We start from the raw sequence: 25,917 nt of genomic DNA, 5'->3' as shown, positions 1-25,917 counted from the left end.
ACTGATCCTCCTTTCTGTCTCTTAGCCAGTACCAAATTGTTTTGATGACTGCTGCTTTGTAATATAGTTTGAGGTCTGGGACTGTAAGGCCCCTCTCCTTTGTATTTTTTTTTTCATGATTTCCCTGGATATCCTTGATCCTTTGTTCTTCCAAATGAACTTTGTTATGTTTTTTTCTAAATCAGTAAAGAAATTTTTTTGGAAGTTAAATGGGTATAGTACTAAATAGATAAATAAGTTTGGGTAGAATGGTCATTTTTATTATATTGGCTCGTCCTACCCATGAGGAGTTAATGTTTTTCCAATTGCTCAAGTCTAGTTTTAGTTGTGTGGAGAGTGTTTTGTAGTTGTGTTCATATAGTTCCTGTGTTTGTCTTGGGAGATAGATTCCTAGCTATTTTATTTTGTCTAAGGTGATTTTGAATGGGATTTCTCTTTCTAGTTTTTGCTGCTGAGCTGTGTTGGAAATATATAGAAATGCTAATGACTTACTCGGGTTTATTTTGTATCTTGCTACTATCCTAAAGTTGTTGATTATTTCGATTAGCTTTTTGGTTGAATCTCTAGGATTCTTTAAGTAGACCATCATGTCATCTGCAAAGAATGATAACTTGGTCTCCTCCTTGCCTATTTTAATGCCTTCAATTTCTTTTTCTTCTCTAATTGCTACTGCTAGTGTTTCTAGTAAAATGTCTAAGTAAATGCCTTCTAACTGTCTTAATGATTATAAAGTTTTAGTGGTTAAATAACCTGAGTTGGGTGGGTAGGGTCCCTATCCCAAGCTTCAAGGTTTTTTTTTTTTTTCCTGCTGTTTTCACAGCTAGTTCTGATGATAAGTAAGTTTAAAGTGCTTCTAAGGTGACAGTAATCCGGTCACTGTTTTTCTGGTCTGTGATCTGTTCCTTATCCAATTATTGCCTCTGCTCTCTGGTAATCACAACTCTTCTTCCTTAAACTTTGACCTATACCCATGTAGGGCCTCTTCTCCATGTTATAAAGTTTTCACTCTGTCACGTTAAGAGCAGAGTTTCTATATAAGAGCATAAGTGTACTTAATCTCACTCTGTCTCTTTAAGAGGCTTTTCCTTCTGACCTTTTAAGTTGTTCTGGGTTTGAAAATTTCTCCCTTACTGATTGTTGATTATATTGCTTTGGGATTCTATTCAATGCATTTTTAAAAAGTTGTTTAGAGATGAATGTTGAGAGGACTCACCTAGACTCCCTTTACTTCTTCATCTTGGTGTCCTCTATTTGTTATATTCTTAAAGGATCATGCTGTATTTTTGCATTAATTTCTCATTATCTTCTCCTATACTCATTTTCTATGCTTATCCTTCTGTAACACACACACACACACACACACACACACACACACTTTTGACAACTTTGTGCATCCTTATTTGTATATTTAGACAATTTCGCCTTTTCCTCCTTACTAAAATTTTTCCTTTTTGTATTTTTATAAGTTTATTTGTAAGAGCTGAACAGACTTCCTCTGTGGCATGGTATCTCACCTGTTCTTTCTTGCCTTATTACTCCAAGGGATCCTACCTTCTTTCAAAAATCTGTTCTCCTAAAGTCTAGAGCCTGTATCATGCAAAGCATGTTTCCTTTCCTTTTATTCTCTTTTACAAATTTTAAGATGACATGGTCACTTTCCCAAAAGGTTCCTATCATTTCTATCATCATAACTAATTTTTACTTGCTGTTGAGAAGGAAATCCAAAATAGAAGTTTCTTTTGTTGGCTGCACCTCTTTAAAATATGAAATGATCATTAGGATAGGTCTAGCTGTTTTGCTTTGAGCAAGGAGAATTCCAGCGTGTGTATAGATAATCAAAGTTTTTTCCTCATTACCATATCTTTTCATGAGAGGCTTGTGATTTTTTTCCCTTTAAATTTCTTGTCTCTGCTTTTTAAAAGTCTTGAATGGTCCCTTAGTATACTTTGATGATAATAGATCAGTTTTATTTCTGCCTTTGTTGTTTTTATTCAGATGTTCTCTGCCATGTTTTTTCTTTCATATTCTTGGATTTCCTCACATGAGTATATCTTCTTAAAATATACGCTTTACCTTTCTTCTTATTACTTACTAGTCCTTCATTCCTTTTGAGGTGCAGCCTTTGATTCTCTAGACTTGCTCTCCGCCATGACTCATCAGTCTTCTCACTCTAGATCACTCTTCCCCAGCAACCTTCTAAATCTGGAAAATCTCTCTGTCTCTTCCTCTGATGATCATTTACCTCCTGAACCTCCATTTTTAAGGAAAATGCCCAAGACAGGTATGTTCCTGCCTTAATTTCTCTTCACTCAGCTTCTGACTGTCCAGAATTCTTTCCCCTCCTTGCTTCTAGTACTTTATCCCATCCCCCACTTTAAGCTTCCTTTTCTCTTCCTGTCTTCCCCCTTTAGAATGTAAAATCCTTTGAGGGCACAAACTGTCTCTCCCCCCTTCCCCTCTTATCTTAGTATTCCAGCACTTACCTGGGAGTGGGTCATCTTTCTTTTTCCCTTACAAATAGATATTCCCAACACTTACTATGTGCTTGGCGGCATGCATTAGCAACAAGTATTTATTAAGGAGGTTTCCAGAAGTCCTGGGATTACTATGCTGTGCACCTCCTGATACCTTCCATCTACTGCCAACTCTCTGAATTCAGGACCAGCCACACTGCAGTTTCCTGTCTCCCCCAAAACTGCTGCAGTGGTTTTAGTCATGAGACTTTTCACATCATTTCAAGGCAAGACTATTCATCTAAGACACTCAAGTAGGCCGTTATTGGCAATGACTTGGGTACAACTAATTTTTGTGTGGCAGGAACGGAAAGGAAATAAGCAAGGATGTTGGAGAATACCAAAGGTATCAGAACTACTCCCTCTGTTGTAGCCTTCATAGCAGATAGCAAGCAGTTTGTTGGTGTGTCAGCCAAACAGCAGGTGGCCATCAACTCCAAGCAACACATTCCACCAGTTGCCTCATTGGCCATTGATTTGATGATCTTTAAAAGATATTAAAAATATTCCTTTCAAAACTGTTTCTCCAACAGTGATATCTATGTAGAAGTCCATGGGAAGCTATATTCCCAAAGGTAGATCATTGTATTTGTGTTGATGAAGATGAAGGAGATTGCAGAAATCTAACTAGAACTTTTAGTAAAAAATGCTGTTATCAGTGTGCTTGATTATTTCAAATGATTCTCAGTGACAAACTGCCAAAGATATTGGGCAAATATTTGGGCTAAATATACTTCAAGTGATTCCTATAAGTTCCTGCCTTGGCTTAGACAAATCTGAAAACAAAAATCGTTGCTGTGTATGACTTAAGTGGGGGAACTTTTGATATTTCTAAAAATTTCAGAAAGGTGTATTTGAGATGAAATCTATCAGTGGGTATACTTAAGACCCTTGCTCCACGACATTGTATAGGAGCTTGAGAGAAGCATGACTTGGTCTGACCAAAGACAATATGACTCTTTAGCAAGTATGGAAGGTGTCCAAGAAAACTAAGTGTGAGCTTTACTTCTGTGCAGACTGCTACCAACTTGCCATATTTGGCTATGGATGCATCTGGGCCCAAGCACTTGAACATAAAGGACTATTGCCCCATGCCAGAATGCCATGCAAAATGCTAAAATCAACAAGAGTGACAATGGAGGCTGTAAATCCTAATGAAGCTATAGCTATTGGAGCTGCCATTTAGAGAGGCTTATTATCTGGGTTGTCACAGATATGCTCCTTCTGGATATCACTCCCCTTTCTCAGGGCATTGAGAAATTAGGAGACATCTTCCCCAAACTAAGCAGTAGGAACACAACTGTTCTAAGAAGAGTTCTAATGAGAACTGTTTTCTTATAGTTCCTTATAGTCAGACAGAAATGGAAATAGGAGGAGGAGGAGGAGGAGGAGGAGGAGGAGGAGGAGGAGGAGGAGGAGGAGGAGGAGGGGGAGGGGGAGGAGGAGGAGAAGGGGGAGGGGGAGGAGGAGGAGGAGGAGGAGGAGGAGGAGGAGGAGGAGGAGGAGGAGGAGGAGGAGGGAGTCAGAGACAGAAAGGGAGAGAAGGAGGGGGAGAGAGAGAGACAGAGAGAGAGAAAGAGAGAGAGAGATTACTTTAATTGGAATTACATTGACCCCACTTAGAATTGCATAGGTTGAAATCACATTTTACATCAATGCCAGTGATATTGTACATGTTTCTCCAAATGATAAAAGCATAGGACATGTGATTTGTCTTTTTGGTGGGTTAAGTAAAGATGACATTGAGAAAATGATTAAGAATGCAGAGAAGTATACAAAGGAAGATTGGAGAAAGAACATGTAGAAGCTGCCAGTATGGCAGAAGGGATTATTCATGATACTGAAACAAAGATGAAAGAATTCAAAGACTATCTTCCAGTGTGTGATTGTAACAAACTAAAATAAGAAATCTCTAAAATGAGAGAATTCTTGACTCACAAAAATAGTGAAACAGAGGAAAACATCAGCCATGTAGCATCTATTCTTCAACAAGCATCATTAAAGATATTTGAAATGATATATAAAAAGATGGCATATGAGTGAAACGGCTCTGGAAATTCTGCTTATAAGGGAAGAGAAGGAAGATTAGAAGGAAGAGAAGCAATTATGTCATCAATTGACTATGACTGGAGCAGAAATTGAGAGAACATTTGTGAAGCTTGGGAATGAAGAGACACAAAGACTTTCCTGAGCAGAAATGGACAAACTGCATTTTGGCAGTATTCTATATATCATTTCCTTAATATATAGTTAGTGAGAATAGTAGCCAATTTTCATTTGACCAGTAATTCAGATAATATGAAGTTCTAAATGTTCATCCCTAGTTTATCTTTATTTTCCAACTCCATATAAAAGTGGGTTGGGGAGGGGAGAATCATTGATCCTTATAAAGATTTGACAAAGCTATCTTTGGCAGTGACTGAAATTCCAAGATATAAAAACCAAGTCACAAAATTGAGGGTAGAAGGCCATGATCATGACCTTCCCCTTCCCCTTCCCCCCTTCTCTTTCCTCTTCCACTTCCCCTCCCCCTCCCCTCCGAGAAAATAAATTGAAAGAGATGGGTCTACTTTGAGAGCTAGTCCTTTTCAAATGAGGTGATTAATGAAACTCTTCAACTTATCAAAGCATCCTGTTTTCTCCACCTTCTAGCCTTTGCTTTTGCTTTGGTATGTACTTCCTTAGTGATTGTTACTTGCAGTTTTAGGACTCAATGTTTGTTTGTTTTTGCTGTTGTTTTTTTAAAATAATCTAGATTGGAGCAGCTAGGTAGGTAAGTGGATACAGTGCCAAACCTGTTCTTTTGATCCTATCTTGATTTTTTAAGACAAATATGAAAGTAAAAACAACAACTAGCACTAAAAAGGTATTTTTTGGCACATGGTAAGTGCTTAATAAATGCTTGACTCGTGCCCCTCCCCTGCTTCTTTTTAAACCCTTACTTTCTTAGTACCAATTCTAATACAGAAGGATAAGGGCTTAGGTAAGCTGGTTAAATGGCTTGCCCGAGGTCATTTAGTGAGGAATTGTGTGAAGCCAAATTTGAACCCAGGTCTTCCAGACTCCAGGCCTGGCACTCTGCTGGCCCTGTGGACTTGACTTTTAAATAAGGAATACTCTCCCAGAGCCTTGTTCTAGTCTTATATCCTATTATATATCCATTCTCAGTTCTATCTGGTCTGACAAATTTGCTTTATTGTTTGCATGGTAATCTTTAGGCTTGCTTATTACTAATTCTCACTCTAGGTAGCTAGAGCTATCTGATGCCATGGATTTTATTAATGCTTTCTTTTCTTCTTCTTATTTACCTTTGTGGATATAGGTAGATTGGAGGGAGGGGGTTCTCACTACCCTCTCTACTTCCTTTTCAGAATAAAGAGCAATAAATTCTAGATAGATTCTTATCAGGTATTGTTATACTTCATCCCGACTATGACCCTATCATTCTTACAGTTTTAGCTGAAGTCTAGAAATCCAAATCCCAACCTCAATACTATTCTTTTAACAGCTAAAACACTTACAAAAATTGCTTTTTAATTCTGAAGCCCTTCCAATGATGAAAAATGGCACATATCCCTAATGTTTTCAGTGTTTATTTATATTTTCTGAAAATCACTAAACAATTCTTCCCCTCCCCCCCACTTGTTAGAAGAAAGAACCTGTGGCTTCTGTTAGTAGTTCTTATACTTAATTGCTATTTATGCCATAACTTTTAATTATGCTGGTAGTTCCTAAACAAAGGTCACTTTCATATTTACTCCTCCCTTCCTCCTTTTTTCTTTATGATTTGAATCTGACTTGTCTTTATTAGTGATTAGCACTTACAACTAAATCCTAATGGCAACAGAAACTTGGCATGGGATCATCAAACAGAAATAAACAGGTCCCTATCTAATTGCCTAATTATATACCTCCTTTCTATCCTTCATGATGGAGGACAGAATCTTCTCATCTTTCTCAGGAAATTTCTGTAAGATGTGACTTATTATATTATTACTATATTATAGGTTATAGGTTATTATATTATAGGTTACTATATTATAGGTAATACAAACACCAGTAGTACAGTGGAGAGAATGTTAGGTTTAGACTTAGGAAGATCTGAGTTCACATCATGCCTCAAATTTACCAATGTTGGGACCATGGACATGTTATTTAATCTCAGTCTTTCTTAATTCACATTTAAAGTATGAAGAATGGATTCAATGACCTCTTAGTTCCCTTCTAACTTGAAATTTTGATTGTATGATTCAGAACTAGTAGTGGTATTGCTGAATCAAAGGGTATGCATAGTTCCAAATCAGTCTCCAGAATGGTTGGATCAGTTACAACTACACTGACAATGCATTAGTGTCCCAATTTTTCCACACTCCCTCCAACATTTATTATTTTCCTATCCTGTCATATTAGCCAAACTGATGGGTATGAAGTGGAACCTCAGGGTTGTTTTAATTTACATTTCTAGATTTAGAACATTTTTTCATGTGACTATAGTTAGTCTTGATTCCTTCACCTGCAAACTGGACTAGATTCTAAAACATTTTGATGGGTTAGCAAAGAGCATATTTTAGTAAGGAGGAACATGTGTATCACAATTGGAAAATAGACTACACTGACCAAAAGAGAGATTTCATATTGAAGAGGACAGGAAATTTGCAAATATAGCTTGAGGCTATATGATAGATGAGCTTTTAAGGGTTTCAAATTTGTCCTGAAAGCAGTGGAGAGCCACCAAATGATTTAGGAGGAGGGAAGATGATGAAAAAAAATTTGTATTTATAAAATTTATCTGGTAGCAATGTGCTGATAGGACTGGGGGTAGGGGTCCCTAGAAAATAAAGTTAAAGCTACAAATTAGAAAAGCATTAGAATAATCTGAGTTTAAAGAGACAAAGGCACATTCTCAGTAATGACAGTGGGAAAGGAAAAAAAATATAAATGGAGATAGTACAAACAGAAAATGTATAGAATCCAATGATTTCTTAGATGTGGGAGAAAGAGGAATAAAAAATGACTGAAATATTAATCATTACTTTGATAGAAACAGGGAAGTCAGAAGAAAGACAAGTATTATGCAAATGTTACATTACAAAATAGCTACTTTTGATAAATTGTGAAAATACTAGATAGCAGGTATCTTACAAATATATATATATTTTTTCATTCTGTAGGAGCTTATGGAAACACTTCCGTGCTGTCAGCCTTTGTTTATTTTTACTAGTGTTCCCTGCTTACATGGCTTACATGATATGCCAATTTTTCCACATGGACTTTTGGCTTCTTATCATTATCTCCAGTAGCATCCTCACTTCTCTTCAGGTAAGCCCAAGAATAGATTTATCTTACATTTTACCTGTTGTTTTTTTTTTCTTCTTTGAGATGAAGAAATGAATTTCCTTTAGGTTAATTATTGTCGATAGTATAGTTATACTATCCTTTTGCATTTTGGTCATTTGGTCACAATAATTGGGAATATATGATGTTAGTGTTCTGTTTCTCATCCAGTTTACTTTCTCAAGTAGTTCTTCTCTCCACTTTCTCCCCAGTTGTTTTTTTTTTTTGAAATGGCATGAAACAGAACTATCATTTAAAATGACTTTATAAATAGATAAACTTTGAAAAAAAATCAGTGTTTTCCAGCGTGTTTTATTTGTTTCTTCATGTTATCAACAACAAATATAACATTCCAAAAGACAACATAATTAGAAACATTGTGAATTTTAAACATTCTGAACTTCTAGGTTATTAATACTTTGATATATTTTGTTAAACACAACTTTTAAAGATATCTTTCAAGGTCAGTTTCAATACTAACATGCCAGATACTTCCCTAGGCACCGCTGGGATCTTCCATTCTTCTACTAGCATGATGGCATCTACTAGTAGTTTTGACTGCCATTTATTGACCTCCCTTTCTCAATGACACTCAGGATACAGGTAGCAATAGCCGGGCACCCATAGCAAATATGCAGAATTTCTAGATATTATTGAAAAAGCCAAGGAAAGAGATCAGACTCATACATGTGGGAATCTGAAGTGTCATGGTATGGAAAGGAAACTAGACTAATAGTTGGTGGGGGAATGAGCAACTGGGAGTGGCAGTTGGGTCTTGTGACTAGCACTTCCTTCCTGCCGGGTGGGACTTGCTTCTGGGGTGTTAGAAGGAGAGAGGAGCTTATTCAGCCCAGTCTGGAGTGGCATGCTCTTCTTGGTTCAGCCCGAAGACACAGGCTTCTGAAGGTTAGAACTGTTCTTGTTTGCTTTCTGTCTACTGCTAAGATTCTGAATTAGACAAAGCAGGACTGATATAGAGTAGACGGGAGTGGGAGAAACCCTCTGCCAGCCTCTGGGGCCTGGCCAAAACTAAAGCTGAGGAAAGAACTCCAGTCCCAACTGGTTATTAAACTTTATATTATTTGAATTCGCAGTCAGATAAGTGGACTATCTTTTCTGGTCATAGAGGGAGCTGAACTTCAGTTCAGTCATTCCAGGACAAACAGTCCTTATCAAACCCCTGCTGCTTCCTCTCAGGGATCATCTCCCTCCTTTGCTTCACCGAGCAATATTCCCTCTCTCCTCTCAACTCCTCCATACCCCATACAAACCTCCCATTATCCCCCATTATCCTTCCCATTTCCTTTCCCAATAAATATTACAATGGAGAGGTTAAAATGAGATAACATTCATGCTTGAAGATGAGTTTGGGAATGCTTGGTAGAGATGAAGTGGAATGCAAGATCTTCATCTCACATTTCACTTCTAAAATTTCCCATTTCTTCGTTAAGAAAATAGTGTATTGCTTTGGTGACTTTCAGAAAATTCTTATGAACCCTTTTGTTTTGAATATTCTAACAGTTTTGTTTTCTTCTCCTTTTCTGTCTTCCTCTCTCAACACAAAATCTATAAGAAGGAAAGGTGATTAGAATTTTCATTTTAAGTCATAAGGAATGATAGGTTACTTTTTTTAAAAATCTAGCTCTCTGTCTTAGTACTAATTCTAAGACAGAATAGTGGCAAGGGCTAGGCAATTGAGGTTAAATAACTTGTGGAAGGTCCCACAGCTAGGAAGTGCCCAAGGCCAAAGTTAAATCCAGATCCTCACAACTCCAGGTTTGGCACTGTATCCACTTACCTATCTAGCTGCTCCAATCTAGATTATTTAAAAACAACAACAACAAAAACAAACAAACATTGAGTCCTAAACCTGCCTGTTAAAAGAGTTCTGTTTACATTGCTGAAAGCTTATGATTAAGGTTAGCCCTGCTAACCTTCTCTACCTTTGATTTTCTTTCTTTGTCTACACTTTACATCAGCCAAATTGTTCTTTGAACCTTTTCAGAAACTCCAGCAGCTCTGTGGATTTTATTTTTCATGAGTAATACTGTGTATATATTTTTTTCTGGTAGTTTGCTATATTCTAAATGACTAAATAATTTAGATCTTACATTGATAAATGTTTTCTTGTGTATAAGAATTTTCATGATTATTCATGCTTTGAAATCACTCTAAAATAAAATACATGAATTTTAAATACAGAACATCAAATCAATGTACCAAAAACTTAAGAAGGCCATATTATTTCTCTTATAAGATGCTAGCTCTTGAATTTGCCATAGATTTTTTTAAAAATATAAAGACTAAAATTGTTATTTGCATTTATCTATTACTTATTTTTGTTAACAATTTTTATTTTTAAAAAAACCCACTGCCTTTTAAACTTCCTAGGATATAGTTTAGTAGTTGTTTTATTCGACTTGTTTAGTCATCTTATTGTGGCACAGAGATCCATATTTACTTGAAAGATAGTTTTTAGTACAGTGTAATGTTTACATTCATTCATTCTTAAATTCATTTATTCATCTGTTTATTTATTTATTCATTCATTTATTTATTTTTAACCAATACCTTCCATCTTGGAATCAATACTATGTATTGGTTCTAAGGCAGAAGAGTAGTAAGAGCTACTCAATGGGGGTCAAGTGACTTGCCCAGGGTCACACAGCTGAAAAGTCTGAGATCAGATTTGAACCTAGCAGGTGAACTGAAACAAACATACAAGCTACTAATAGAATATATTTCCTGAAAATAGTTAAGAAAAGAGGCATAAGACAGTGGTAATGGATCTAATAGTATTCTTTTATAACTTTCTTTTATAAGGAATTTATCCTTTAACTTTAAGTTAGTACCAACCTTATATACATTATATTTGACCAAAGCATTATTGCTGTTTAATGTCTTCATCATTTATGTGACTGGTCATTATATTGTATTCTTTTGCATCTGCTTTCTTAACCCCATCATTTTATACCAGTCTTTCCTTATTTCTTTAACTTTTTTACATGTTTTGTATGGCACAAAAATATTCCAGAATGTTAAAATTTCATAATTTGTTTAACCATTTTTCATATATAGGACAAGTAGGCTCGCTCTAACTTTTATTGTAGATGTTTTTTTAAAAGAAAGGCCTTTACTTTTAAAATTGATCTTATTAGCTTAGAAGGCATGAGTAATTTTGTAACTTTTCCTGTAGAAATACTTTCTAAAAGGTCTATATTCATCATTCTAAGACAGCAAATTATTGAGAAATTATATGCTCTGATATTATATCCCACAGTCTACTTGAAACACATCTCTCAAAGGTTACTGTTAGTGACCACTTTCTTATCGAATCATCTTCTCTTTTATTTTATCTCATTCTCTTTTATCTTTGTGATATTTTAATTCTTTTGACTATTCTTTTCTTCTTGGGCTTCTGTGAATACCACATTTATCTGGTTCTTTTCCCAACCATTTAAACATTATCTGTTGATCTTCTTCACTGTATTCTTGTTATTTCAATCCTACCTGTGTGTTTTCCTTGAGGTTCAGTCCTTGGTAGCAATATCTCTACATTTTCTTTTAGAAAACTCTCGTACTCGAGGCTTTAGTTATTACCACAAGTTCATGATTCAACCTTTATTGATCTTCATTTTAGAATACTGTACTTGAAGTATTTCTGCCTAAATGTTGTGATTGAATGATTTATTATGTTGTCTAATAATGTTACTGTTTTTCTTTTGTGGATTAATTCTGGATTGGTAAGCTTTTTTTGGTGGCAGGTCCTTCAGAGATTTTTTTCTGAACTTGTGTTCCTTACTTTACTAAGCACATATTAGACTAACCCAATAAATAGTAGTTGGGTGATTGATACCACCTCCATATCACTTTAACTAGAATTAGTTTGGCATCCTTTAGAGATTTTGGAATTATTTTTCTTATTTTCAAGTTCTGTAGAAATCTGAACTTTTGTTTAAAATTTTTGCCTGCCAGTTTTTCCTGTTATTATATACTATTTTTCTAATAATCAGAAAGTTTTAGGAAAATGAAGCAGTATTAATTTTTAGATATTTGCAAGCTATACCTTTTCCCATATATAATTTAGCACTTTGACCATCAATAGCAACATTCATTTTAACTAATCTAGTTTTTCTTGTCAAATATGTCACTGTATGAAACATGGCAAATACTATTATTGTTGCTGCTTCTTTTTTTACAGTCATTGAACAAAATTTTTCAACATTTATACTTTATGCTTTCAGGTCCTGGGCACACTTTTTATTTATGTCTTATTTATGGTTGAAGAATTCAGAAAAGAACCAGTGGATAACATGGATGATGTCATCTATTATGTGAACGGCACTTACCGTCTTTTGGAATTTCTTGTGGCACTCTGTGTTGTAGCATATGGTGTTTCAGAGACCATCTTTGGAGAATGGACTGTGATGGGCTCCATGATCATCTTTATTCATTCCTACTACAATGTGTGGCTTCGGGCCCAACTGGGGTGGAAGAGCTTTCTTCTCCGCAGGGATGCTGTGAATAAGATAAAATCATTGCCCATTGCTACAAAAGAGCAGCTAGAAAAACACAATGATATTTGTGCCATCTGTTATCAGGTACCCAGAACAACATAAAAATCTAAGTGGTTGGGGACATGTGGTGTATTGCTCTTGGGGTTTTTATTAAAATCTATTTAATTTAAATTCCCAAGAAGAAATGAATTATCTCCTAAGCAACTAACTGACTTTAAGCACCTTGAGTTACTTTTAAGAAATAACTTTGTCTTTTTAAAAATATTTAAAAGTTTAACATTTGGCCACCGTGATACTAATACATTGTTATTGTTTTCAATACTTGTTGTGCACCCACAAATGAAGGAAAAACAGGTCAGATGTATATTATATTCACTCATGAGTGCATATACTATAGATCAGGGATTGGGAACTTTGGAAAAATGATGTGTGCCAAGGTTCTGACCCCCTTTCCTTCTGGCGTGCTGGGGGGATGAGGAGATAAATATTAATTTTACAGAGAGAGGTTGGTGAGGGCATACCAACTTCTGATCCTACCAATGGGTAGTTGGTTGGTGGTTCTCACAAATCTTTTTCCTCCTAACTTTTCTCCCTTCAGAGAAGCGCATGATGGTAGCAGTCAGCTTGCATGCCAGTGGAAATTGGCTTGTCTGCCATTTTTGGCATATGTGCTGTAAGTTGCTGACTCCTGCTGTAGATAAGTTAATACTGAAATCTGTTTTGGAGTGGAAAATGGACTCACAATTTAGCCACACATACAAAGGAGTACCTTCTACACATTTCATCAGGGATAATGGTAGAGGTCACTAATTGAGAACAGCTTATATACTAAATTATTTTGATATTCCTAGTCTGCTAATAGCATAAAAGCATGCATGGCATATGCTTTTTTCTCCAAGGCTGCTTTTAAATATAAGTAAGGTGTGTTAATCATTCAAACTTTTTTTTATAATAGAAACAACATATGAACTTGAATTTGTTTCTGAAATTGTATTTTTCAAAATGTTCTGTGTTACTAGCCATAGTTGGGGTAGAGGTGGTAAAGAGCATACAAAAAGTTCTATATCAGAGATTTCCATTTATGTTCTGCTTTTATCTTTCTTAGTTACTGATATAAGCTACAATATCATATTTATATTCTTCTCTTCTGCACATGGTTAGGAACATGCACTTCAAACAGATTTGATACTTAGCTTCAGAAGGTCAAAGCAAAAATTCTCAACATTTCATTAATATTATTCGTTTCCCTTTGCTTGTCATTTCATTATTTTTTGTTGAGAGACTCAGATCAACTGCTGATAACACAAAAAGAGATTAAGCTACTGCTTAAGCTTCCTATTTGCTGCTTTCATTGTATGACTTTCTGCTTGCAAGTAACTCTCAAGTGTTACCAGCTTTTGGTATGGAAGGTTGCTGGGACTAGTTCTAGAACTTTTAATATTTGAAAAAAAATTATTATATTACTCTTACATTTAGAAAAAAGGAAACAATTTACATAGCATTAATAGCATAGATTGCTACAGGTTTTTATTTCATACCTTCACCACCTCCAAAAAAATTAATAACCAGACTACATGGCTTTGTGTGTAGATAGAAACTTAAAAATGATTCCTGTGGCCCTCATGAAGTCCCACAAATCTACTTTCTCCCCACAATATTCTGTTGTTATGGTTGTAGTTTATAAGCATATTCCTTAAATATATATATATATATATATATATGATTTTATCTCCATGGAAAAAACCCATCATTGTCTTCTTGATATTATAATAGAGCAGTAGAAATGTTTTTCTGATTTTTAAAAATATCATTATATTGATGCTGAAATTATTTAGCTGTTCAGCTGTAAGCTGGGACAATTCATTTTAGAAAGCTTTTAAAAACATTTGAGTTCCTTTAATTTTTGTATCTGCTCATATTTAAAATTACTTAATCCATCTAACTTTTTTTTATTGGTATGTGGGGCCCTCTGGTGGTGAGAAGATTGCTTACATAAGAAGCATTCTATCCCTAGCCCTGGTACTCCATAATTCATTTGTATGATGTGAGAAGGGAAACATTGGGATCAAAGAAATGTTGAAGTATCACCAAAGATTTTTAAATATGGGAAATTATCTAACTTCTTCTCTTCTTCTCATTTAGGATATGAAATCTGCTGTGATAACACCATGCAGCCATTTCTTCCATGCAGGTTGCCTTAAGAAATGGTTATATGTACAAGAGACTTGCCCTCTGTGTCACTGCCACCTTAAAAATTCCTCTCAGCCTCCAGGATTAGGACCAGAACCAGCTCCACAGCCAAACCCTGGAACAGAGCAAAATATTGTGGTTCCAGAAGGAACTGACCCTTCAGGTCAAGAGCACCCTCCAGGGGCTGGTTTGAAAGAAGATCCTAGAGACAGTAATGAACAGGTGACCAGACTGGTAGGTCACCAGGAAGCGACTCTTGAAACACAGGCACATCTTCCAAGTCCCCATGTTGAGATGTGCTCTATTATGGTCAGTGAAGAGGTGAAGACGGAAGAACAACCTGAAGTTTTAGAGGAAGATTTAATTCAAAACAGAAGTTGTGTCTAGATTTTAAGAACATGTGATGGTTATACAGCAAACAGACATTCCAGGAATCCAAGATAATCCTTTCTCAGTAGAGACCGCCTGCTTTTACAAATCCTAGGCACTGAGAGAGAGTTTTGGCAATCTATAATAATCAAAAAGTTTCTTTATGTCCCATGCTGGATATTTTGTAGAAGTTTGCCAAGGAAAATCAATGCCAACTATTTGAGAAACTGCCCCTGAATTGAGGGGATAAATCAGCTAGAAATTTGGAGTGTTGTCAGAGGTCTAACGAAAGAAAAATAAAATCATAAAGTCAGCATGGGAAGAAGCAAACAAAAGCAGAACAGACATTTTACTTTACATGGGAAAGATTAGTCTTGTCCCAGAGTATCAGAGATTTATTGGCCCTTCTTCCTTGTCCCCTTTTTTCCTCAGTTAAATGGAACTCAGTCAGGTGATTATTGAATTTTGTATAGCACTGAAGCAAATCAAAGATGTAAAAAGCGTTGATTGTTTTGAAAGATTGAAGCACGCTAATACATCATATGTGCTTTAGGAGTTTATGGGGGCGGGGTGGGCACGTGGGCATTGCAATTTGCATTCATGTAATCTATGACTCTTGAACTTTATGATGGAGTCATTAATATTTTGATGTATATGAAACTTTTGTTAATATACTGTATACTGTGTTGCCTGTGTGAAGTAAACTAAAGCATTAATGAGCACTTTGGAGTCCTCCGTAGTTTAGGAGCTCAAAGTGGGATGAGCTTTAGGGAACAGATAAAGGCCCCAGGTGTACTTTTCAATCCTGTGTAATGTTTAATTCTTGCAACTAAAATCAAAACAGTGTTAAATTCTGGCAATATTTGCACTTTGGGAATGAGTACATAATTAATTGTATGATCAAATGCCGCAAATGCCACTTTTAAAGCTGTTGATAGATAGACTTTGCACCTTTTCTTTGACAAGGTTGTGTCATATTTAAATTTTTACATTCATCATGGCTTCTGGTAGAACTGGGGGGAGGGGACTGGCAATTTTTTATGTGAATTTTGATATGAAAAGAAACTAGTCATTTATTTATACTATAGGCTTGGCTCAAAAAAAGTGTTTTTCAGAGTTGGTATTCCTAATGTGAGATGTGACATTATTTTATTTTTAGTAGCAAATTTGGATGTAGACTGACAGACATAGCTGAATGTCTTAATAAATTTAAATTTGAAGATTTTATGTTTTGCTCATGTGGTTATTTCTGCAAAGCATTTTATTGATTTAGGTTTTTCAAAACACTTCTGGTTCTCAGAAATAAAATTATTAGGATATTATTTCTTTCATTTTCTTCTAAACATTTATATGCTGGTTCCTTGTAATGATCATCTTCAAAATTCACCTAGCACTGATTTCTTCCCTGATGTATATCTCAGCCCAAGTTTTATGCGTTTGAGAGTAGCCAGAAAGAAGAAGCATTCCAGTGCGATAATTCGAATCTTTCAAATTCTAGTGCTCCTTCTTATATATAGAGGCACTGACTAAAACAATCTCTTTAATCTTAGGAAATTAGGCAAACGATGTCCACTGGTTAATAATATTTGCTCTTAACAAACTGAGTTCTTTCATCTGTACAATGGTTTTCTTTTAGAGACTATTCATCTCGTCTTAAGTAACGTGAGACTAGATCATCCTAGATGTCTTTGTCTTTTAAACCATGTTGCCTTTTTATACCTTGCTAACTGCTTTGTGATGAGCCATAGGATTCCCCTAAGGTTTCCCTTTGTCTCATGGCAAGGTAATGACTTTGATTCTTCAAGTTTATGACAGAAGAGTGTAAACTTTGTCAAGTCTTACTGAGCTGTGTGAATTTTAAAACTACTCCACCCTACTCAGACTGTACTTTAGAAGATCTGATTTAGCTATCTCCTGATTAGTAACAATGGAGATACTTGGTTTAACAGAATCAAGTCTTGGGAACTCTACATTTCTCCACCCTACTTAGTTTAAAAAGGGCAGGAATGTCTGCATCAAACTCAAGGATTAAGTATTTGAGAAAATGGCCTTCAATAGACATGTGCAGAAACAGTGGACAGACCCCTGGGCTGTCCTAAGTCAAGCTAAGCTAACATTGGTACAAATGAGAGACGCAGGAAAGTGATGTAAAACTGTCTATGTAGATGACAAGTCACTTGCTCTCTTTGGGCTCTTTCCCCGGAAAGGCGTCTCTGGCTGGCAGCATGCTAAGCGTTCCGACATCTTGGCGTGGTGGCAGCTATTTGTCTGGGTTTTGGCGGTGAGTTTGCCCTTGAGCTAATTCAGGTTCAGGCATCTTGGCTGAGTCCTCTTGGAGTTCAAGCTGATTCCTTCCTCTTTTTCTCTCCAAAACCTTACCTTCTAGAGCCTCTAATCTTCCTGCCCGGCACAAGCCAGGTGGGGAGAAATCCTACACCTTTTTCCTTCTCCCTTCTTAAATTTCTTTCCACTATATTAATTAAATCACCATAAATTTCCAGACTGACTTGGGTACATTTTTTTGTTGTTATTTGGGATATCCATAGTGGCCAATAATTAATATAGTTTAGGTCACAATGCTAAAATTATCCTTTACAGTTGTCAAGAAATAGTTGGAATTTTTGTGAGTCAGTCAATTACAATCTTAACAAAATGCTTGAATTTGACATTATGAGAAGGGAATATGTTCCAAAGATATAATTTTATGTTGGGTTGTTCTTTTTAATGAAATTTTTTTCCTACTTATTAACTTTAGTGACCCATGTAGAATAGTTATTTTCACTTCTCCTTTTAGAATTTGCTGACCGTTATCCCTGAATTTCAAATATGTTGTATCAATAATTTAGTAATTTAGCAATTTTCAAGTAAGTTTCTCTCACCTTGAACATAGAGTAACATTTCATATCTAATAAAGACATAGACGCTAAATAGCCAGTTAGAATAGTCAGAAGCAGTTCATTATAATCTGAATTTACATAATATTTTAAGGCTTACAAGACATTATCTTTACAACAACCCTATTTTATAGATCAAGAAACAGATTCACAGAACTTAAATAATTTATCATAGATTATACCATCATCATAAGATCATGAAGATATAGTCAGATAGTATAGTAGATGAGTCCTGGACCTGAAGTCAAGGAGACGCGAGTTCAAATTCGTCTTCACATACTTCGTAGCTGTGTGACCCTGGGTAAGTCACTTCAGCTGTTTGCCTTAGTTTCCTTACCTGTAAAATGGGGATAATAATAGCTCCTACCTCCCAGAGTTGTTTTGAGGCTCAAATGAGAGAATAATTGTGGTGTTTGGCAAAGTGCCTAACAGAAAGTTGGTTGGTTGATTGGTTCCTCATACTTGAAGAGGACCAAAATGCTATCCCTATGTATATTATGTCCAATTGACTGATTAGACTAATATGAGCTTGGAAGGTTCTACCACAGCCTGGACACAAATAGCCCACATGAACATTTGGAATGGAGATGTCTTCTAAATATATTCGTGTCACCTTCTTTTGAGCTATTGCAATTCTCCTCTATAGAGCATAGTGCTGCCTTTGATGCAGGTATACCATGCTGGACAGTCCTGTGCCAGTGTCCCATGTCTCACAATTGAACCAAAGTTCTTCAGAGACCTTGAGAGTGTCCTGTCATTTTTCCTGACCTCTATGTGAGTGCTGGCTTTGTGTCAGTTCTCCGTAAAATAGCCTTTTAGGCAAATGTATGTTTGGCATTCAAATAGCATGGTTAGCGCATAGCCCACCATCCACTGTTCACAGGGATTCTTATGTATAGTTGAGTGGCCCCCATTTCTATTTGAGTTTGACATTATTGATCTGTTCCAACTGCTTTGTTTTACAGATGAGGAAATTCTGGACTATAGAGATGAAGTGATTTTCCCTGATTCAGATAGTAACTGACAGAGCCAGGGCTTAAAACCTGATATACTAACTCCATATCCAGAACTCTTCCCATCATACTATGCCTCTTCTTTTTTCTCCACATCTCTCACAATTCTCCCCTTTTTTCAACTGATACTATAGGTACCCCAGTTCAGGCCTTTATTACCTAGACTGTGGCAATAGCTTCCTAATTGGTATCCCTACATCATCTCTCTTCCCTTTCACACATCTTTCACACAACTTCTAGATCTCTACTCCTCAAACATAGGTCTAAACATTCTTTATCCTTGATGATGAAACTTTGGTGGCTCCACATAGTCCTTAAAATATGAGGTCCCCTTGTCATTTATAACCTGGCTGCTTATTTCTCCAGGCTGATTACTGTGCTTCAGGCAAACAAATCTATGTGTCTGCCATTTGTCATATATAACACCCATCTTTGACTTACATGTTTTTGCATAGGCTGACTTCCCCTCCCCCAAAAGGAAAAGCAAAATAAAACAAACTTGTGTAGATGAGACTGGAAGAGAAAAACAGCAACAGTTTCAATATAGGTTCCCAGGTAGATTTAGAGCTATTGGTCCATAGGCTCCCTTTTATCCTTCCCCATTGTGTGGTTCACTCCTTTACCACATTCAGTATACAATAAAAATCAGCTTATTTTTATCTGGAGAAAAACCCATTATGAAAGTACAGACAAAATAAACAAGATTTAAAGACAGCAGAAAACCTCACTGAATGAGAAATGCCAGTTTTTGAAACAAGGGGAAGGGAACTAGAGAAAGTACAAATTCACCAGGTTTCAGTACCAGAAAGTTGGGAAAACTGTAAAATTTTATCCAGGAAAAGTATTCCTTAAATGAATCATTGAAGTAGACAAGGATCTAAGGGCTCATGATAATTTCTCAGTTTTGTGTGCAAACAGTTGGCTACTGTAACTAGCACAAATCAGCATCATCATACCCTTCTCTTCATGGAACTACAAAATTCTTGGGCTTTCTCCCCAGATTCCTACCCCCCACCCCCAATGCTGACAATTCTGCCTCTTCTTATCTGTAGTGCTTTCTTTACAAATGGGAAGGACTACATACATTTCTACTCTTTGGGTAAAAAGGTCTGGACCTGCAACACTCTACATTTCAGAACTCCCTTGTTCCTTTAAAAGAAGCATCTTGTGTGCCATCTCCTTCAGGAGGCTTTTTCTAGTTCCCCTAGTTCCTAATAAGTCCTTCCAAATCACTGAATATTTATTTTGTATATTGCCCACATGTTAAAGTTATAATATATAGTATATATATATAGTATATATAGTATATGTTATAATATATAATATAATATATATAATGTATATATATATATATAAAGTTAGCTTTATATTCCATGTAGAATATAAGCTTCTTGATGGTAGGGCTCTCTTTTGGTCTTTGTATCCTCAATGCTTGTTAGCATAGTTGGTGCTTTAAAAATACTTGATGATTGATTATCTTGACCATTTACAATTCTGAAGTTTCACAGAGTGTTAAAAGACAAATATTCTAAAGCATGTTTAAGAAATTCCTAAATAATAAGTCTGAAAATAAAAGCAAATTTCCGTGTTCAATTAAAAAAAAAAAGGCATGATCACCTGTGAAAGTTGCACTGTCTACAGTAGTTTGAATGCGTGGTAGTTCAGTTCAAGAAAGGACCTCAGGATCTAGCATTAGATCTTGCCTAATGAACTTCAGAATCTCCCCAAGACAATTCAAATGGAAGTGATTCAGTTTTCTGACATGGTGTTGATAGACTGTCTAGGTTTCGGTCATACAACACTGAGGTCAGCACAATGGCTCTGTAGACCTTTAGTCTGGTAGGCAGCCCAATACCTCTTCTCTCCGAGCTTCCCAAACACTGAGCTAGCTCTGGCAATGCCTGCATCAACCTCATCATCTCTGCGCATATCCCTGGAAAGTATACTGCCAAGGTAAGTGAACTTGTCCACAGCCTGCAAAATTTTGCCATTTGCTGTAACTGACAGTTCCATGTATAGCTAGTGTGATGCTGGCTGGTGGAGAATCTCTGTTTTCTTGGTGTTGTCAGATAAAAATAAGCACAAGCAGCAGAGAATCAGTCCATTCTGCTGAATCTCCGTTTCATAGGCTCTGATACTAAAGATAAAAAATATCTAGAGACATGTTAATTTGCTTAATTTTTGTTTGTAATGAATTTTTTAAAATCCTGAACTCATTAAAAAATTTACCATGTTACAAAATACAATGAGGATTGCATATGGAAACTGCAAATAAATGGTATGTAATAAATCCCATGTGTTACTTCATAAAATTGACCTGCTTTGCAGTGCTTCCATTTGAACTTTCTTTTCTTTCTGTGCATTAAAAAAAGTTTCAATGGCCCTCTTTCCACTAATGCTACCTTACCCCACTCCCCCCTTGAAACTCAACAAAGAAAAGAAAGAGAAAAAAACTCAAAGCTATCACCAACCCCAGTCATGAATCCATATAGTGACCACATCCAAAAAGGAAAAAGGATAGATCTATCTCTGAACCATGAGTCTATTGTCTGTTTGGAAGTGGGTAACTATACCATGAATCTCTTCTCTGTTGGAAAGTGGGTAAGAATTCATCACAGGTCCTCAGGACACAATTGATTACTGTAGTAATTAAAGTTATCTTCCTCCTCCTTGTGGAATCATTCATTTCTGCTTGGTTTATTCTAGTTTTCAGAGAATCTGTTTGGTAAAGTTGACTACTTTCTTTTATAAGCTGTTTTAAAAAACAACCTTACCATTTCTGTCTTAGAATCAATACTGTGTATTGGTTCCAAGGCAGAAGAGTGGTAAGGGCTGGGCAATGGGGGTTAAGTGACTTGCCCAGGGTCACACAGCTAGGAAGTGTCTGAGGTCAAATTTGAATCCAGGACCTCCCATCTCTGGGTCTGCCTCTCAATCCACTGGGCCATCTTACTACCTCCTAGAAGTTATTAATATAATTTTTACCTCCAGATTTGAAAATTCATTTTTATTTCTATTTCTTTAAGGTATTTGTGTGGTCCTTGCAGGAAGTTTCTTTTTTTTTTCCTTTTTGAGGTTTTCAGGGAATTGTCTTTGGTTTTCGCAGATCTTTCCAGCTTTAGTTCCTGATTTGGGGCTTTGTTCCAGGCCAGATTTTACCTTCTGTGGTTATAGGGTAGGGTGATCAGCACTTGGGTCACTTGGGTTTCTGCACTGACCTCCACCTCTTTTGTATTGTCTTCCTGAATCTTTGAGGTTCAGAGCTCTGAATCTTCAGGGTATTCTCTGGCATCATAGAAGAGATTTCTAGCAATCTTAGAGTATCTGGGCTGTCTATGTCTGAGTCCTACCATTGATAGTGTTTTCTCACCAAGGCTTCAAAGGAGACTTTTCCTAGAACTCAGGATTTCTGCCCATTCTGGGGCTTCTAGGGGGAACTCTCAAAGACTATAGCTGCTTTCATATATAGAACTTTGCAGAATATATATGTCTGGCCCATGTCTGGAATATAATGGGAGTCTATTGACTTTTTCCTTATGCTGGCATTAGCTTTTTTGGTGACAGGTGCCCTTTTCTGTTATCCCTAGACTTCTGACCAACTTTTTTGCATAGTTTTGTAGTGAAAAGGTCACTTATTGTAGGTTCTCATTGGATTTTGTGACCTTTATTTGGTCTAGTGCAAAATTTGAATTTCTGCTTGAGTTTTAGGCATTTGGAAGTTAAGCAATCTGCTTCCATTCAGACAGCCATATTGGCTATAAGTGCTTTTTTTTTTTTTAATAGTGAATCTTGGTGTCTTTTCATAGATTTATTGGGATGCTTGAGTATTTGACCTTTTCTTTTCCTTATAATAGGTCTAAACCAACTCCTTTGATTTATAATTTTTTCTCTTTAAAAAACTCTTACCTTTTGTCTTAGAATTGATACTAACTATTGATTCTAAGACAGAAGAGCAGTAAAGGCCAGGCAATTGGAGTTAAATGACTTTCCCAGGATCACCCAGCTAGGAATATAATTTAATATTTTCAAATGACCTCCAAACAGCTAAGAGGAATAGTTTCAATTGATAGAAAAGTAATGTAATACCGAAATTCTGAGCTGACTAATCTCATCATGCCAGCATGGCACAATGTGTTTATTGAAGGAGACAATCTGTAACATGTCAGTATATACAGAATAAATGCAAAATAAACAGAGTATTTTAAGAAATTTAGTGTAAAGAGGTTGTGGCTGAGCTGAACCTTGAAACAAGTAAGGGATTCTCAGAAACAGGTAAGGAAAGAGTATTCTGCTAGTCATATAGAAAGTAGAACTTGGGTAGCTAGGTGGTACAGTAGATAGAGTGATGGGCCTCGAGTCAAGAAGAACATCTTCCTGAGGTCAAATATGGCCTCCAAATACTTAATAGCAGTGTGACCCTGGGCAAGTTACTTAACCTTGCTTGCCTTGGTTTCCTCCAGGTAAAATAAGCCAGAGTAGAAAATGCCAAAGAACAGAATGATCACTTGGGCTTGGGTGGGACGTGGGGATTCCATACGAGGTGAAGAGGGACAGCCAGTGCCAAGGGATAGATACTTGTGTTTTAGGATTACAAAATTACAAAAAAAAACTTTAGCTGGACTCTATTCCTAGCATGTATAAAGAAGAGTCATGAGAGAAGCAGCAAGGAGGAGAGTGTAGAACTCAGATGCAGTAGGTCCTACTTGAAGTCTCAGTAGTAGAGTTTTTACTGAGACAGAAAGTAAGAGCTTAAAAAACCCAAAACCTATTGCAGTAGTCAAGGCAAGAAGTAATAAAGCCTGCACTAGCGATGGAAACGTATGAGTATAGGGAAAGGGGATGGAGTGGGAAAATCAACAAGAGTTGGCAGCTATGAGGAGAGAGATAAGAACTAAAGATGACTTCAGGGAGAGCTTGAAAAATGATGGTGAGAAAACAAGGTTTGGAAGAAATAGTTCTGACTGCAATGGATTTGCCACGTGACGTTGAGCTAGTTACCGAATCTTTCTGGGTTTCAGGCTCTTCATCTGGAAAGTGAGGTGACTATGTAAGCTCTAAAGTCCCATCCAGTTTATAATTCTATAACTGTGACTGTGTTTTTAGACTTTATCATGCCCAGGCTAATGACTTACATGTTTTTCATCTGTTGTGTGGAGCAAGTATTTCCTTTGTTGTAAACTCTCAAATTGCAAGTTTCCCTCCCCCCACCTCATTATAGTTCTGGGATTTGGTTAACAAGTCAATGTTGACCCAATTTACATAATTCAACATATTTTAAAATTTATAAAATTTAATATTTCACCTTCACCATCATCTTTCCAGAAAAAAGTTTTTGCCCCCGATTTACTTTAAAAATTCCATTCATGGAATGTGTTGCTATTATAGTAATCTTTTATGTTCATTTTTTGAAATGTGGTTGCTAATTGTGCTGTACATAAAACATAATAGTAGGATCTTCAAAGTCCCTTCTAGTTTTCAAACTGATTGTGTGTGTGTGTTTGATTTGTGTGGATACTATCTTCAGCCACAGTTTTACAAATGGTACTATCCAATCAGATATTGACTTTCTATAAAAACAGAAAACATAGCATAACATTGTGACTGTATTAATAGTGACATTTCTGCTTTGTTGGAAGGATCATTAAAATACACTTTAATTTATCAAGTGTCAGATTCTTAAGTGAGCTTTGAACAGATGCTCATTTAGTTCACAAACATTCTAACTGTAAAATCCATCATAATAACAGGTATGTTGCTCAGTGGATAGAGGACTCGACTGGAGGCAGAAGTCCTAGTTTCAAATCTGGCCACAGACAATTCCTACCGGTGTGACCTTGGGCAAGTCACAACCCTAATTGCCTTGTTCTTACTGCTCTTCTGCCTTGGAACTGATACTTAGTATAGATTTTAAGACAGAAGGTAAGGATTTTTTTTTTAAACCCTTACCTTCCGTCTTGGTGTCAATACTGTGTATTGGCTCCAAGGCAGAAGAGTGGTAAAGTCTAGGCAATGGGGGTCAAGTGACTTGCCCAGGGTCACACAGCTGGGAAGTGGCTGAGGCCAGATTTCAACCTAGGACCTCCCATCTCTGGGCCTGGCTCTCAACCCACTGAGTTACCCAGCTGCCCCCAGAATGTTAGGATTTTTAAAAATAGTGTACATACTCAATATTTTTGTATAAGTTTTAGCTAACAGAAGCAGGAAGTAAAACACATTCAGCTGTGTAAATTAGACATGTACAAGTAGTGAAAATATCAGTATTTCAAAAAACAGTGTGATTTTGTTGGTGTTGATACTCCCTCCACCTAAGAGAGAGAATAAATGAATGATTATAAAGTTTAAAATTACAAAACATATTCAAATATATCATATAGAGCAGTCAGATAGCATGATGTATAGAGTCCTTAGACCAGAGTAAGGGTGATGTGAATTAAAATCCAGCTTCAAAAATGTACTATAGTCATATGACCCTGGGCAAGTCACTTCACCTCTGCCTTGATTTTCTTTTCTATAAAATCAGAGTTATAATAGCATATATTTCCCAGGGTTGTTATGAAAATAAAAGGAGATAATGATTATAAAGTGCTTAGCACAATGCTTGGCACATAGTGAGCACTATGCAAATGCCACCTACTATTATTAAATTGCTCACCTTATGGAAGAAAACAAACCCAAATGCCTTTTCACAGAATAGTAGAATCATAAAATTTGAGAATTAGTTTGGACTTCTTTAGTCAGGAAGCAATCTTTACTGACAGGCCTTATAAGTAGTTGTCAAAGCTCTGCCTTCTCTCAGGGTAGCCCATTATACTTTTGGACTCTAAGTTTTAGCAAGTTTTTCCAAATCCATTGCTCCTGGTTCTGCACTCTGAGACCAAAAGAATAAATCTAATATCTCCTCCACATGATAGTCCTTCTAATTCTTGATGATGGCTTTCATGTACACCTTGACTGTTCTCTAGGCTAAATGGGATGAGCTCCTCATATGATATTGGCTCAAGGCCTTTTACCATTCTAGTTCTTCTCTTTTGGACACTCTCCAACTTATTGTTAAACTTTAGCTCCTACTGAACTTCATCCCTATTGA

General features: G+C 36.4%; 1 protein-coding gene and 1 pseudogene across 1 annotated transcript in view; both read left to right on the top strand.

Annotated features, from left to right (window-relative positions):
- The window catches only part of RNF145 (ring finger protein 145), a 105,588-nt gene extending 89,438 nt beyond the window's left edge, over nucleotides 1-16,150 (top strand). The window contains exons 9-11 of the mRNA XM_007473959.3: nucleotides 7,685-7,832; nucleotides 12,092-12,448; nucleotides 14,507-16,150. Coding sequence (XP_007474021.1) covers nucleotides 7,685-7,832; nucleotides 12,092-12,448; nucleotides 14,507-14,941 — 940 coding nt within the window. The 3' untranslated portion in view covers nucleotides 14,942-16,150. The remainder of the gene's footprint in view (nucleotides 1-7,684; nucleotides 7,833-12,091; nucleotides 12,449-14,506) is intronic.
- On the top strand, nucleotides 2,149-3,879 carry LOC130453774 (stress-70 protein, mitochondrial-like; annotated as a pseudogene).
- Nucleotides 16,151-25,917: the final 9,767 nt, after the last annotated feature.

This window comes from Monodelphis domestica, chromosome 1, assembly GCF_027887165.1.
Source record: "Monodelphis domestica isolate mMonDom1 chromosome 1, mMonDom1.pri, whole genome shotgun sequence".
NCBI lineage: Eukaryota > Metazoa > Chordata > Mammalia > Didelphimorphia > Didelphidae > Monodelphis > Monodelphis domestica.
Note: the sequence above shows the minus strand (reverse complement) of the source record. Positions and strands in the feature narration are given on the sequence as shown.